This window comes from Oreochromis niloticus, linkage group LG12 (assembly GCF_001858045.2).
Source record: "Oreochromis niloticus isolate F11D_XX linkage group LG12, O_niloticus_UMD_NMBU, whole genome shotgun sequence".
Taxonomy (NCBI): Eukaryota; Metazoa; Chordata; class Actinopteri; order Cichliformes; family Cichlidae; genus Oreochromis; species Oreochromis niloticus.
In genome coordinates, this window is record NC_031977.2 from 26,095,877 (window position 1) to 26,111,787 (window position 15,911).

A 15,911-nucleotide genomic window follows, 5' to 3' on the forward strand; every position below is an offset into this window, starting at 1 on the left:
CTGATGAGATCTCATAGAAGTGTTTAAATAGATGCAAATATAGACTTCATGTGAACAAAATGTATTCTCCTTTACTTTAGGACATTCACAAGGACCAGCCATACTATGACATTCCCGACACCCCATACAGGATCACTGTTCCTGACACATATGAAGCCAGAGAGGTGAGTTTGGCCTGTTATTACACTTCTGACCACTAGAGGGCAGCATAGCATGGGCTTCAACAATAGTAGGGAGAGAGTTCTTTTTTAAGTGTAAACTGTATTATAATGGTGGACTGAGGTTTGGGCTCTTGAAAAAACTGTAGGAATTAAATAAACAAATGGCATTTAGTTTGTGCTACAATTTATTTTACTCAGTGATTGTCCGCCACTCTTGTTCTTAGTAAAGTAGCACTATGTCTTTATTTCCCAACTCCTTTTAGAGCATAGTAAAAGACTTTGCTGCTCGCTGTGGTGAGATCCTGAAAGAAGCAATGAAATGGGCTCCTTCGGTCACAAAGTCTCACCTACAGGTTCGTTTCTTTTACGTTTTTATTTAATAGATGGCCTCTATTAATTTATTTTAAGCAAGCAATTAACTTTTACCTGTTTTGAAAAGGAGTGTTTACTTTGAGTAAACAAGGCATAAGTGACTGTAAATGATTCTTGTCATATCTGTTATTTGGATTTTTCTTGCAGGAGTATCTGAACAAGCATCAGATCTGGGTGTCAGGACTGTCACAGCACACTGGCCTTGCAATGGCCACAGAGAGCATACTTCACTTTGCAGGCTACAACAGACAGAGTACTACACTAGGCGTGAGTCACAGATACACTTCCATCCATGGCTTCACACAAATCCTTCCGATCACCGCAGTTATCATACTGTAAATATTGGATTTAACCCCCGATTAAATGTCAAGATAAATTTAGACAAAATGAGCCAAACTGATGGTGAGATAGAATCTACTGCATTTTAGCAATTCTGCAGAAAGATAACGTTCACTAAACCAATACGGTATTTTTTTATATATAGTTTAGATGCAAATTAGTGCAAAGATACGGTTTTACCAAAGATGTATGTAGTCAGAATACTTAGAGGGCAGTAGATGACAAGAGCAAGAGCATTTTGGTAACATACTGTACTTGGAACAAACTGCAAACTAAGAATGTTTAATTCCAAATGGCCTCCCAGGTTTGTTGATTGAATGCTCATTAACAACTGTCCAACATAAAGTGCTTTTTAACATGCCATGTGCAATTTAGCAGCTTTGCCAAAGACGTTGGCTTTTTGTTTGTATTCAGAAAAAGTTTCGTGTTGTTTTTTTTGTTGTGCACATATAGCTTGTGTGTTTTATTTTGTAGCTCTTTAAAAAATTTGTAGAAGTCTATGTTCACGTGTGCATGCTTACTAGTCTGTGTGACATTATTTTGCTTGCTAGGCATTTCTTATATGTTCTTTGGGCCTGCATTCTGCTATATCTGTCTTTTCATTTGCTTCATTTGTTGTATTTTGTCTTTATTAAACTGCACCGAACTACCTACCTGGTTGCTTGGCCTGTGTACGGATTTGCTGGTTACCTGGTTACTTACCTGCAATGGACTGGTGGGTGGGTTGGCTGGCTGGCTGGTTGCCCATTTGGCTTACTGGTTATGCTGGTACTGTCTTCCACCATGTGCCCAACCATAGGCTGCTTTCCCTCAGGTTGGTCTGATCACTAAATACAGAGAAAAAGGCCTCAGGCATGACACCCTCAGTATATCCAAGTGTGACATTAAAGCTGTCGCTCATGCTTCCATAGTTTCGACGCAGTTGTTCGACAGTTACATTGTGTTTTTTCCCCCCTTCAGACCACCCAGCTGACAGAGAGACCAGCATGTGTGAAAAAAGACTACTCCAACTTCATGGCGTCACTCAATCTGCGAAACCGGTACACGGGAGAGGTAAACTATATTGGGAATATTTAAAAGCACAGCTACACAGCACAGCCTCTCCTGCTCTCTGATGCTATCTCCTGTCTTTTTTATGTACTGTCTAGGTGGCTGGTATGATCCAGTTCTCAGAGGCGACTCACAGCCAGTCGGATCTCAACAAGTTGATGATCCATCAGATGACCAGTGCTCTGGATAAAAAAGACCCCGAGGCCTTCACCCAGGCCATGTTCAAGATGGCTGCCCTCCTTATAACTACCAAAAGTGAGCAGCTCTGCTTCACTTAAATCAAGCCTGTTATTTATTTATGCATTTAATTATTATATAAAGTTCACTTTTCATTAATAATTTTCTTGTTTTCATGTCTGGCTTTCAGACTGCGATCCACTGCTCTTGCACCATCTTTGTTGGTCTCCTCTGAAGATGTTTACAGAACATGGCATGGAAACTGCCATTGCCTGCTGGGAATGGCTACTGGCTGCGCACAATGGGGTGGAAGTGCCTGTATGTGTCACTTCTCTTAAAATCGTTTAAATAATTACATGAATGCATGTTTAGTTTAAGTTGATTATCTTTAATGTTTCTTCTTAGTTCATGCGTGAAATGGCAGGAGCTTGGCAGATGACAGTAGAGCTGAAGATGGGTTTATTCTCGGAGGCTAAGGTCGAGGCTGGCCCTCTGGCTGTCTCCGAGGAGAGTCAACCTACACCCTGTGCTCCTGATGTCGTCCCTCACTTCCTCTGGATAGAGGTCAGTTATACAGAATAAACTTGTGTTGTTTGCTGTTTAAGGTTTATTTTTAAGTAATGCTGCCATCTAGCTGCTTTTGAACTGTTTCTTTGCTGAATGTTTTTCATCACTTGTCCTGACTTTTAGTGGATAGATATCTCATTAAAGACAGTGCTGAGTGAGTCCAGCATATTGTAGGTCAATACTGATCAGTTTTTAAATCTATTTTTATATCAGCCCAAGAATTTTGGATCTCATCACCTACAAAGCTTATTTGTTTCTACAAACTGGTAAAGGTTGGGAACATAAACATTTTCTTTTTCTTTCCTTCTTCAAGTTTCTGGTGCAGAGGTTCGAGATAGCCAAGTACTCCAGTGCTGACCAAGTGGAGATTTTCACCGCCATTTTACAGAGATCTCTGTCTCTGAATGTAGGAGGATCAAAAAGCAGCATTAACAAACATGTTGCTGCCATTGGACCAAGATTCAGGTGTTTACTTTGAAATACTGTGGCAATCACAGTATTTGTTTACAAATACAACTATTTACAACTGTTTATTTAAACTCGCAATTGTATATCTACAATCTGTATAGTTTTCATATTTTTAACCACATGTATAACCTGTTCATAGCCTGTACATAGCTTGTACACTCACTACAGCTATAGCCTGTACATACTTATAGCTATAGTATATTCATAACATACCTTCATACTGTGTAAATTGTAATATACCTATAATAGATCCATATTCTGTAATAAATCTATATTATTGTTAAAGCACTTTCTGGATGGATGCAAACTGCATTTCGTTGCCTTGTACTTGTAACATGTGCAATGACAATGAAGCTGAATTCTATTCTATTCTATTCTATTCTATCAGCAGCAATGACAAATGCATAATCCTAAACTCTTGTATCATCCCTTTGTTTTATTTCAGACTGTTGACTCTTGGTTTGAATCTTCTGCATGCTGATGTGGTGACAAATGCTACCATCAGGAACGTACTGCGAGAGAAAATCTATTCCACAGCTTTTGACTACTTCAGGTAATAAAACTAGTTTTCTTTGCGATGAAGAAAACTCTGTTTAGTGTCTTTAAAGCTGTTTAATGACTTATTTGTTATGTTTGTTTCTGTGTAGCGTTGCTCCCAGATTTCCCACTCAAACAGATAAAAGGCTGAGAGAAGACATCAGTATAATGATCAAGTTTTATGCCAGCTTGCAGTCTGACAAGAAATATCTGACTGCCAACCAGCTGGTTCCTCCAGGTATATCTTCAGTAATTATTAATTAATTACTGTTTTGTACAGCTATTGTCATCACTCTGTGATGTTATACTGATGCTTTGAACAGAAAAAAACAGTCACAGGATTTTAATCTATCAGTATTATTTTCTTAAAGTTTATGTTTGGTATTTATTGTTACACAGATCCCCAAGACATGTCTGTGAACAGCCTGTCTGTCGTGGCAGTGACAGACAGCCGAAGCAGTCTCGATGTAGCAGTGGGTCAGAGGCAGCAGGTTGCTCAGGGATGGATCAACACATACCCTCTGTCATCAGGGATGTCCACCATATCCAAGAAATCAGGTAAAACACACAGTGTGTTAAAATTATACATGCGAAGTTGGTTACAGTGACTCTGCTTCTTATTCACCACTCTTTCTTTATACATTTCAGGACTGTCTAAAAAAAGCAATAGAGGCACCCAGCTGCACAAGTATTACATGAAACGCAGGACTCTTCTTCTGGCTTTACTGGTATTTCAACAAGTATTATTATTCACAAATATGTGGTAATAAAGTGAAGCGCATGCTTTAGTGTATTTTTCTTTTTATGAATAGATAGTTGAAAGTGGACCTATTATGCTTTTCAGAATTTTCTGTTACAGTGCTGCATGATTATATTAAACATGAATAAAATGTAAAAATCCTGAAGTCAGAGTATATACAAGTATTCTCTATGAGCCATAAGCTCAGGTTTTAGACATTTTTTTCTACTCTTGGCTCTGCATGATGTCACTGACAGCGGGTAGCCTTAATATGGTCAGTTGTGGCACAGCAGTTCCACTTGTCTGCTCTTCAAACTCTCTGACTGGGCAGCCAGTAAGAAGAAGTTGACTTGCAGGGAGGGTGGCTTGAAGATTGAGGAACTTGTTTCAGGCAGACAATAAACTTGAATGACATAAATAAGGGTTAAATTGAACTGGAAATCATTCAAGTGGAGTTCAATAATAACAAATGTAAATAAGCATAATAGGTCACCTTTTTAATTTGGGCTTGATGTGACCAAAAAGCTACTTTATGTTTCACAAACTTCATAATGCAAATTACGTGAAATCCAACTGATCTAAACTTGTATGTTTCTTTCCAGGCCAGTGAGATTGAGCGGCTGACAATATGGTACAATCCATTATCCACTCAAGAGCTTGCCATTACTACAGAACAGTCAGTGGAGACGAGTATTGCTAACTGGAGATCCAAATACATCAGTCTGACGGAGAAACAGTGGAAGGACAACGTCAATCTAGCGTGGAGCATAGCACCCTACCTTGCCCTCCAGCTGCCTGCCAGGTACACAGAAAATCAAAATGCCTTGCATCCTATGTTTCATAAATGTAATACATTTCGTCTAATTTGAAAAACTTGAATGCTTGTATTCAACAGAAAACAGTTAAAGTAAAAAGCATAAATAAAAAAATCTTATTTTAAATTCCGAAATAACAAAATAATGCTACAGCATCCTTTGTGCCGTGTATCCACCATCTGCACATGTCCAAACCTCAACATCGCCTCTCTAACCTTGTCTCTAAAATGCTTAAACTGAGCTGTCCCTCTGATAGGCTCATTTGTAGTCTTGTCCATCTTGGGGTCCCACTAAAAATGTTAACATCACATGTTCACCTTGGCTTTCTGTATTTTTGTCAGTGCCATCGTTTCCAAACCATACATGATGGCAGTTCTTCCCTTTCATTCTTGCACTTCTTGCTGTCGCAAGTCACCTCTGACACTCGTCTTCACCATTGCTAAATTAAAAATCTAGTTATTGGTAAACAAATATCAAAATATCAATAAAACAACAAGGGGAAAAAACTCACTGGCCACGAAACTGCTTTAAAATAACATGAAACAACAACAGATGGCTGACTTTGTTTGTTTAGCTCAAATAATTTTGTTGTTGAAATAAAGTAAGTGTCATTTATGGAAAGACATTAGCCATTTATTTAATTTTATTTATTTATTGTGTTTCAGATTCAAAAACACAGAGGCTATTGTCTCTGAGGTGACTCGTTTAGTGCGAATGGATCCAGCTGCTGTGTGTGACGTTCCTGAGGCGGTCAAGGTGAGGTCTACCACCTGTCTTCACAAACCACCAGGTGGATTGTGACAATTGTCTGTTTGGTTTCATTCATGATGCTTTTATTTTAAAGTGTCGAGCAAATATCATGTGTGCTGTAAGTCAGCTGGTTTTCAGTAAAGGCTTAAACATCCAGAACAAATCACAAATGACCATTGACACAGTAACTGGCATCATGAAACTAACACATTTTATGAACAAACTAAAAAGTTTTTGTTTGTCACTTAGGTTTTTTTTTTAAGTGGCTATAGTGTCACATGAGAAATTGTTGTGTTATTGAGTAATCGTTTTCCCTCCAGCCCTCTCCAGTCCTTTGTGTTTAGTTTTGCGTGATTGAACTCTTAATGAGCCTTGTACCTGTTTAAAGAAGGAGCAGGGGAAGCAAAACACAGCTTTCCCCAAAGACCACTGTAATTTTGCAGATAATGCTCTTTGTTTATTCCAGTTAATTTAGTAACTAATAAACACAGTTTCCTCTGGTAGATAGTTGGCACACAATCAGGGCTGATCCTGTGTTACATTATATGGGACCTATCATGGTAATGTTGCAAATGTGGATTCAATTTTAACACTTTTTGATGTTTTTCTACAGTTTCTGGTGACATGGCACACAATTGATGCTGACTCTCCAGAGCTGAGTCATATCCTGTGCTGGGCTCCAGCAGACCCGCCAACTGGACTATCCTACTTCTCGTCCATGTACCCTCCTCATCCCCTCACAGCCCAGTATGGGGTCAAAGTGCTCCGCTCCTTTCCTCCCGTATGTTATTATTTTCATTTTCTTTTTCAATTATTTTCATTTTTTTCACATGGGTGTGAAGATGAACCCAGCTGTTACAGTTAATTCAAGAAAAGTTAAGATTTGACTAACACAAATTGATAAAGTATTCAAATGGGCAGCGACAGGAAATTCATAGCTGTTTACTAGATGGTTAAAAAGTGAGTGGATAGTTAAACCAGCCCCCTGAGATTTATGGCTAACAGTTGAAAATAACATCTGATACTGTAGGCAAACAATTAAACTTGAAAACAGTTAATAAGGTCAGATAAACAGTTAAAATAAGTTATTAAAGTGTTGGATAACCGTGTAGGTTAACCATAGAAATTATAGGAGAGAGACAGGGCCTTCAAATATCAATTCCACATCTGCAAACATGGTGGTAGAAGTTGAACTTCCAGTGGAAAACAGTACATTTAAATGGAGGATGAACAAATGTGTAGCTAGTTGATCATGTAAGTTAACTGTATGAATCAATGATTCCCAAACTGTGGGGTGAGGTCTCCTGGTGGGACGATTAATAAGAGAAATTACAAGTATGTAGATTTATAAACATTTATTCATTTATTTATATAAAAAGTGAATAAAAATGTTTTTTTGGTAATAGGAGGTAGTTTGTGATATTACTCTGATCTAAATTTACTGCTCTTTCATTGAGGTTTGTGAAATGTGTGATCCACCTCCCTGTGGCAGGTGGGTCACACATTAGCTTTAAAACTTTGCATATAACTCGGTAGCATTAGCAATTTATAGCCAACCGCCTGTGTTCCTTTTTAAGGAAACACATCACTTTATGTTGTATGTTGATAAGAGTGTAGATTGAAGATTGGGTGGGCCCCATGCGGTTTTCTGGATTTAAGTGGGCCACGGCCCGACTTTGGTAATGGCTGCTATAGATCGACAAATTATGTTATCAGTTTAAAAAAAATAAATAATAACAGTTTAAATACAGTAGCTACAGTTACAATTGAGTAGTGGTGGGCTAATGGTTGTCCAGATGCAGTTTACAGAAAATTTATAGTTTTATTTTATTTCTAATATTGATATTAAAGAAGATTTATGTGCATGATAGACGGTTTTTAGGTTATCAGTTGAAAAAGGGTTGGGAAAGTACCTTCGTTTCCCCTGACAAATTTCCTTTACAATTTAAACATGATTAGAAATGACATTTGAGTGAAGTTTACTGTAATAAGCTAAATTGTTGTGTTAATTACTTTTTTGTTTTTATTCTCTTTTTAGGATGCCATTTTGTTTTACATTCCTCAAATTGTCCAAGCTCTTCGTTATGACAAGGTAATTATCATATTTTCTGAGTCTTTTCTTATTCAGAGCCCTCTTAACATGAATAAATGATCGACTTTCCCTGTTTGCATCCTGGTGCAGATGGGTTATGTGAGAGAGTACATCCTGTGGGCTGCTCAGAAGTCTCAGCTGCTGGCTCACCAGTTCATCTGGAACATGAAGACCAACATATACCTGGATGAGGAAGGAAACCAAAAAGACCGTGAGATGCTCACCTTCACTATTTCTTCACTATGCTACACTCAGAATAAAAAAAGCAGGGGGTCTAGACCATGTGCAATGACCAATAATCTTGTTGCCTTTTGAAATGGACCAGACCACGTCTGTGACCACTCACAGTCTGGTGTTTTCTCCAAAGCATCTTGGTGCCTCAAGATGGCGATAAAACGTTAGTAAAGACAGTCTTCTGTCAGTTTGGGTCAACTTGGAAATCACATAAAATCTCTTTATGAGAATACAGTGGTTACCTGTGTTACATCTTCAAAAACTACAAATGTTTTGCTATCGTATAAACTACAGAACCTCACAGATTTCTGCAGGATGATGATTTAACTGCAAAATGACATAAATGCATAGCCTTTCTTTTATATAGGATTATAACCAGAATACAACCAGTTGGCAACTGGTCAGGTGGTTATGGGTGCAGACTGACTCAGATTGATTGCAAGGTTTGGCAATCTATCTGCATTTTCCATTGAAGTTAATTGCAAACCTTCACCGGTTTGTCTGGAGGTTGGGCAACCTTCAGCAGGCAATCTGCCATTGAAAGTATTGCATGTTCAACCTCTGGGTGACCAGTTGGTTGCTGCAACTACCAGATGTGAAATGTTCAGTGTAAATATTGCAATATGTTGCTACAGTTGCAAAAACTCAAGATCTTCTGTCCTCCTGCAGCGGACATAGGAGAACTGTTGGAACAGATGGTTGAGGAGATCATCAATTCACTGTCTGGCCCGGCCAAAGACTTCTACCAGAGGGAGTTTGACTTCTTCAATGAAATAACCAATGTGTCAGCCATTATTAAGTATGAAAACACTCTATTTATTTCACTGTGCTTTTATGAATTTTAAATGGTTTACGTTTTAGGGCGTTTCCAAAGTGAACTTTTGCTACAGTGTTGCTTCCTTAAATTATTATTTTTTTCTTTTTTCCTTAACTATGTTCCTCAATCTCAAAACTCATGAACATCTGAGACAAAAGATGAAAAAATATCAAGTTAATGTTCTGACTTTTTTCAGAGATTTCAAAGTAACTGCTGGAGTTGAGCCTTTCTGTTTAAAAAGATCCATTCCCTCTTGGTAATCTGCAAAGTGTTCATGAAGTGATAACACTTATTCCCATGAGCCAAGAAGCTTTGTTCCTTCCCCTGACTCCAGTGTTTTGCTCTTTAAATCCCTTTGTTGTTCATTTATTTGTCTATTTGTTGCTTCGCTGTCACTCCCATCATACTTAATTTTGGAAAACAGCCTATGCTGTGTTTCCCCAGCCCCTGACCGCCTGTCCACCAGTGTGTACACTCTGCAGCTGATGAGCTGTTTTCTGACAACCTTGATACAGAGAGTGTTTTGTCAGCCCACTAGAGGTTGGGAAATTCCCCTCTGCCCTTATTACAGCACTAATTGCAACAAGCCAGGGGAGAAGCCTCTGTCCCCTGACTTCAAGACTCTACCCTGGCGGCTCCCCTCTGTGGTTGACAGCAGAGCCTGGCTGTCACATATGATCTGGAGTCATTCATGGAGATACCCATGCATGCTTTTCTAAGTAACAGAGGTAATAAACCTAGAAGTGTTGTAACTCTGTGTGTTTAAGTTGTTTTGTTTGTCCTTGTCAGACCCTTTCCCAAAGGAGAGGAGAGGAAGAGGGCCTGTCTGGAAGCCATGTCACAGATCAAAGTCCAGCCTGGCTGTTATCTGCCCAGTAACCCAGAGGCCATAGTTTTGGATATAGATTACAAATCTGGTACTCCTATGCAGAGGTGGGCCTAACAACCAACATTTTTAAAATTTTTAAGAATTAAAATAAAACACAGTGAAATGTTAAAGTGTAAAAATATGCTTTTCTACTCTTTGTGTTTTTGTTTAGTGCTGCCAAGGCTCCCTACCTGGCCAAGTTCAAAGTTAAGAGGTGTGGAGTCATTGAGCTGGAAAAAGAAGGTACTGGTTATGTTAAAGGGCTCCTTCAAACATGTGCTGCCCTGGTGTGCACAACAATGTGTGTTTCAATTAACTAGTTAGAAATTAACTGAAGTTCCTCCAATCATAAAGTGTTTACTGGTTACAAGATTAGTCCTGCATCACTTAATGTCTCTCTTCAGGGTGTAATGCAGGGTTTTAATTTTGCTTTAGTTAGATCAATCGGACCAGGATTGGCTTTCAGATAATTTGTGTTATTGGTGCAAATCTTAGACTCAAACTTTAAACATGCATTATTCTGTATGATGAAGCTCAAGCGCAGTAAGGACCAAAATACAATTTCTGAGTGAACGGGGGATACAGAGTAGTTTTAATACTTCTGAAACTGGTCACATGGTTCTCGTCACACTTATCCAACAGACACATCAGAATTCATATTAACATCTGTATGTCGTCATCAGCACCACTAGTATGTGGAGTCACCCAGGGCTTAATCCTTGGTCCATATCTCTTTTCTTTATACATAACTGTAATATTTGTTAAATCTAATAGATTCGGCTAAATTTGTGCTTTGTTTTAAATGACTGCTGAAAACTAATCTCTAAGGATTAGCTCTTCATTAATCTTTTGCCCATTATTTTTTGCCTCTTGTTCTTCTAATGCGAGTGTGTGTGAATCTGTTTGAAGGATGAGTGTACAATCATGTGTCTGACTGTGTGTTTGTTTGTTAGATATGTACGCTTATCTTTAATGTGCCTTAAAACTGCTGTACAAATATTTATTAAAGTTACGCTCAGATTAAAAGTGCGCCATAACGTCTCTCCCTCAGGTCTGCTGTGTCGCTCAGATTCGGTGGATGAGAGGAAGAGTGAAGAGGAGGCAAAGAGGATCTGCTGGCAGGCAGCCATCTTCAAAGTTGGAGATGATTGCAGACAGGTCTCACTTTCACACTTCTGATAATTAACCTCTCCCCAACTATCATTGCTATCTCTATTTTAGCCAGATTTAATTTTCTCTACTATTTGCTGATTTGTGTTCACAGGACATGCTGGCCCTTCAGATCATCAGCCTCTTTAAGAACATCTTCCAGATGGTGGGCCTCGATCTCTATGTGTTTCCGTACAGGGTGGTGGCCACTGCTCCAGGAGTAAGTTCACACCAACTCCTTCCTTACATGAACTACTGAATGTGCAAATCTATACTTCCTCTTATTCCTCCTCTTTCTGATGTTGTGCCACAGTGTGGAGTGATTGAGTGCATCCCTGACTGCAAGTCTCGTGACCAACTGGGCCGACAGACAGACTTTGGGATGTACGACTATTTCAGGAACCAGTATGGAGATGAATCCACTCTGGCCTTCCAGAAGGTAAATACTGAATCTTAGGTTTTTCTAGTCATCTGAAAGTTAAAAGACCATATTTCTTATTGACAGATTTTTTCATATTCCCTCCAACGCTTGTCCTTTCAGGCACGGTACAACTTTATTCGCAGTATGGCAGCTTACAGCTTGCTGCTCTTCCTGCTGCAAATAAAAGACAGACACAATGGCAACATCATGCTGGACAGCCAGGGCCACCTTATTCACATTGGTGTGTATTCAGTGTGGTTCTCTTATTGAAACTGTCATTTCGGTTGCTTCTTTTGATTTTCAAGTAAAATTGCCAGTTTTTCCCCATGAACTGTGTCTCACTAACAGAGATGGGCAGTAACGCGTTACTTGTAACGCGAAGAAATGTATTTCTATGATCTTACTCCATGGCCAGGTTCATACATGTGCATGTGCATGTTACATGACATTATCTTTTCCCCACCAAACTCCTCTTTTAACAAAGTCATATAAATTTATTGAAAGTGCATCGGTGTGTTTATTTGTTTCCAGACTTTGGGTTCATGTTTGAAAGTTCTCCCGGTGGAAACCTCGGCTGGGAGCCAGATATCAAGCTAACCGATGAAATGGTGATGATCATGGGTGGAAAGATGGAGGCGACACCCTTCAAGTGGTTCATGGAGATGTGCGTGAGGGGATACCTGGCTGTCAGGTGAGTGCTGAAGAAAATAATAACTGATCTTTGACTGGTAACATGTAACATTAAGACAAGTTTCTGTGGTGAATCAGGCCCTACATGGATGCAGTCGTCTCCTTGGTCACGCTCATGCTGGACACTGGTCTTCCCTGCTTCAGAGGACAGACCATCAAATTGCTCAAGTGAGTGAGAATGTTTTTGCGTTTTGTGCTGCTATGAATAAGCTGATTAGAACCTTCAATGCTAGTTGCTGTTGTTGTTAAAAATCTTGTTTCCCCACATCTAGGCAGCGATTCAACCCAGGTTTGAGTGAAAAAGATGCAGCATCTTTCATCATCAAAGTCATCCAGAATTGCTTCCTCAGCAACAGGTTGGTAGATTTTTTTTTTCTATGTATATGTATATATGTAAAAATAAAACAAATAAAATATGTATATATAGATTTCTGATTGCATCCTTCTTCTTTTTTCCTTTGTGTTAAACAGGAGTAGGACCTACGACATGATCCAGTATTACCAAAACCAGATCCCATATTAAACATTCGTGCCTAAGCATGTGCATATACTGGCTGGTACATAGTGTGTGCGTGCGTGAGTTTGCGTGTGTGCCTTTGATGATGTTCACCAATGAAGATTGTGGCTCACTGTTTTTGCTGATTGTTGGCTGCTGTCCCTTGTGTTTGTTTTAGCGTCTTGTTTAATTATGAAAACATTTTTGCTTTACATTAGTTGTGTTTTCTCTTATTTATTATGTCAAATGAAAATCAATTATATTCTTAATAATTATTCTATTGCACTGGCATCTTGACTTCTGTGTACTTAGAAAAAAAAAGCTTGTTAATCTGCACGTTAAGTAAAATACTTTATCAGCGTTTGTGCCAAATTTAAATAATTTATAATGTCCGTGAATGTGCTTTCTGTTGATTTTTAGGTGGGGTTTGAAATGTAATTGGATACTTAAAGTAGCTAAAGTAGACCAGTTTCAGTTCTGACCATTGTGGCCTATTCTGTCATCTCGTACTTGACTGTACTACTGTGCTTCTCTTTTTAATGGACCAGTCAGAGTACTTTGATCTGTGGCATGGTACTTGTATTTACAGTGAGACTTGACTGTATAGACTTGAGTTACACTGTATGTATTTTTCATATTTCCACTTTCAACAGAAGAAATGATGCTCACATGTTCTGGGAAACACTGGGGCTGAGATTTGTATATTTAGCATTGTCAAATGGGGAGGGGTAATAAATGGCTATAAATCAGTCTTTTCTATTGTTTGTCTGTGAAGGTAAGGCACAGCTTAATTGTTGGGCAGTTGCATGAAGTTAAATGTTAACTACCATGTAGCTTGTGTCCAATGTGGCTTTTGTTCAAAAATATTTTAGTAATCCACAGTGCTGTGCCCCATTTCTGTACGGTCAGCTTAAGCCTTCATGTATTGTTACTGGTTGTAAAGATTTTGCCTCTTTATATATTTATAGCCATGACCCATTTTCTGTCTCCTTTTCTATCTTCATGCCTTTTGAATGAGAATGCATAAGATATGAAATCAAATAAAGAATTATCACTGAAGACACAGTATTTCTTGATACCTTGTTAAACTTCTTATTGACCAGAACAGAAGGCGTTACACTTGGTGGTACTGTAAAGTTGAAACAAAATATTGAGCAGTATATGATCATATTGGTGCAAAATGCCAATATTTATATTTAAATTGAGTTATCATGCAGTTTGACTGCTCAGACTTGCTACAGTATGACTTCTTTAGGTAGAACTTATCAAGCGAGAGAGGATCAAGTGGACAGAAGTTAATTAACTTGCACTGAAGAAATAATTCGGACAAAGCCAACAGCAGGGGAAGTGAGTCAGAGTGATACAGTCATGTGAAAACAACTCTATTCAGTCCTGTTAAAAACTGACTGCTTCCATGGGAATTAAGAGAGTAAGTAGCAGCTAGGTGCTCCTGGTAAAATGCACTTAATTAACTGATCACAAGTAAGTGTGACCACCTCTATAAAACCACATGTTTTGGCAATTTGCTGGTCTGGAGCATTGAGGTGTACTAACACAATGCCACAGTCTTCCCAGGAGTGGATGTCCCAGCAAATTCGTCCCAAGGTCAGTAAAGAAACTGCATAAACCCCAAGAGCTGCATCTCAGACTTAAAAAGCCTCGATCAGCCTTTTATTCGTTCATTAAAGTACAATTACGAAAAGATCGAATAAGTACAGCTTATTTGGTTCCTAGGAGAAAATGTATCTCTAAAAATGAACAGCATAGATTTGCAAAGTTACATCTGAGAAATCCTCCTCTTGTAGGACAGATGAGAACAAAGTTGAGACATTTGGCCATTTGCACAGCACATCACCTGGTGAAAGCCAAACAGCATATGAGCACAAACACCTCATATAAAATATCCAGAAACACAGTGGCTGAAAAAGAAAACAATCAAGGTTTCGCAATGTCCAAAGTCCAGACCACAATCTAGTAATACTGATCACAGATACACACTAACCACAATGCAGTGAATATATCATAGTTGACAGTCGTGCTATATACCGAGTATTGGATAATCACTTTATCATGAAACCATCACTTTTGTGGCCAATGAATGGTATTGTGATCATGAGACAATCTGTGATTTGTTTCTGTTAAAGATCCCTGATTTAACAGTTGATTGTACATCCACCAGAGGGCAGCACATACTGGCATCATTTAATCTGTGTCCAAGTTCTTGAGCTGCTCAAAAAGATACTGCTGATTTCTGTGACACCTTATCAGTAACTGTAATATTCATCCTTGTGTTGTGAGGATGGCTGTCATGGCACAAGACATAACAAGAATGCTACCAAATCTTTTCCCTCTGATAAAAATGACCTCAAGTGTGCCTTCAAGCATTTAGAGATGCGCTGACAGACTCAGCTTTTGGAGAACATGGTGCCCTCTGACAGCAGTTTGACTTTAAATGGAGGTGAACTTGTACACTCCTGTTTCTGTTGTATGAAGTGTATGAAATACTCTAGCCAAACATGTTACATTAAACAGACTGATGCTGGAATAAGAGTATAATAAACACAGACAAGCCCAAAAGGTATTTCAAACTCAAAGGTTTTACTTCAGATTCATACAGCAGCACTTGGATTAAAAAAAAAATTAGGTGAATAATCAAACACATACGTCAAAAACAATAGTTCAACAGCTAATAAAAGATGAAGTTGGAAAAAAAATCAAAATTTTCTGTTTAGAAATGAAGTTTCAGCCAAGTCTGCTTATGTGACTTATTCATTTATTCAACTTTTAACAGGCAGCCTTTATATACTGCAGCTTAGAGTGCATTTGGAGTGGGCTGCTGGTTGCATCACCAGATGGGAGTGATAGAGCCGAACCAGCCCAGGGTCAGCACACGCTGGAGGCCAACCAGTCAGATGGAGTGAGTGAGTGTAGCAAAGATCCCATGATAGCACACTTGCTTAGTTTTTTCTGCTTCTTTTTTTGCAGTGATTTTCATCAAACGTCTACATATTTCAATGTGGGGAAAAAGGTGCTGATGGTTACATGTCGGTGTACTCTTCACACTCTGTTTGGTTAAAATTTGATTGTGTACTGACTCACAGGAGGGAACACACTGATGTCATTTTGATGTTGCTGCATCACTGCAACACATCTTGGCCATACAGGTGTA

The 15,911-nt window shown here is 38.8% G+C and overlaps 1 protein-coding gene across 2 annotated transcripts in view; it reads left to right on the plus strand.

Moving 5' to 3' along the window:
• pi4kab (phosphatidylinositol 4-kinase, catalytic, alpha b) overlaps positions 1-13,810 on the plus strand; it is a 28,997-nt gene extending 15,187 nt beyond the window's left edge. The window contains exons 27-55 of one of the 2 annotated variants that reach the window (XM_005473534.4): positions 81-164; positions 425-514; positions 681-800; positions 1,672-1,686; positions 1,833-1,925; positions 2,021-2,177; positions 2,290-2,417; positions 2,505-2,663; positions 2,980-3,131; positions 3,580-3,687; positions 3,782-3,909; positions 4,071-4,229; positions 4,320-4,399; positions 5,013-5,212; positions 5,891-5,981; positions 6,589-6,756; positions 8,014-8,067; positions 8,158-8,278; positions 8,971-9,100; positions 9,908-10,051; positions 10,159-10,229; positions 11,038-11,144; positions 11,251-11,355; positions 11,449-11,574; positions 11,677-11,797; positions 12,088-12,247; positions 12,325-12,414; positions 12,519-12,602; positions 12,718-13,810. In XM_005473534.4, coding sequence (XP_005473591.1) covers positions 81-164; positions 425-514; positions 681-800; positions 1,672-1,686; positions 1,833-1,925; positions 2,021-2,177; positions 2,290-2,417; positions 2,505-2,663; positions 2,980-3,131; positions 3,580-3,687; positions 3,782-3,909; positions 4,071-4,229; positions 4,320-4,399; positions 5,013-5,212; positions 5,891-5,981; positions 6,589-6,756; positions 8,014-8,067; positions 8,158-8,278; positions 8,971-9,100; positions 9,908-10,051; positions 10,159-10,229; positions 11,038-11,144; positions 11,251-11,355; positions 11,449-11,574; positions 11,677-11,797; positions 12,088-12,247; positions 12,325-12,414; positions 12,519-12,602; positions 12,718-12,769 — 3,297 coding nt within the window. In that variant the 3' untranslated portion in view covers positions 12,770-13,810. The remainder of the gene's footprint in view (positions 1-80; positions 165-424; positions 515-680; positions 801-1,671; positions 1,687-1,832; positions 1,926-2,020; positions 2,178-2,289; positions 2,418-2,504; positions 2,664-2,979; positions 3,132-3,579; positions 3,688-3,781; positions 3,910-4,070; positions 4,230-4,319; positions 4,400-5,012; positions 5,213-5,890; positions 5,982-6,588; positions 6,757-8,013; positions 8,068-8,157; positions 8,279-8,970; positions 9,101-9,907; positions 10,052-10,158; positions 10,230-11,037; positions 11,145-11,250; positions 11,356-11,448; positions 11,575-11,676; positions 11,798-12,087; positions 12,248-12,324; positions 12,415-12,518; positions 12,603-12,717) is intronic. The other variant, XM_005473535.4, reaches the window with a different exon arrangement.
• Positions 13,811-15,911: the final 2,101 nt, after the last annotated feature.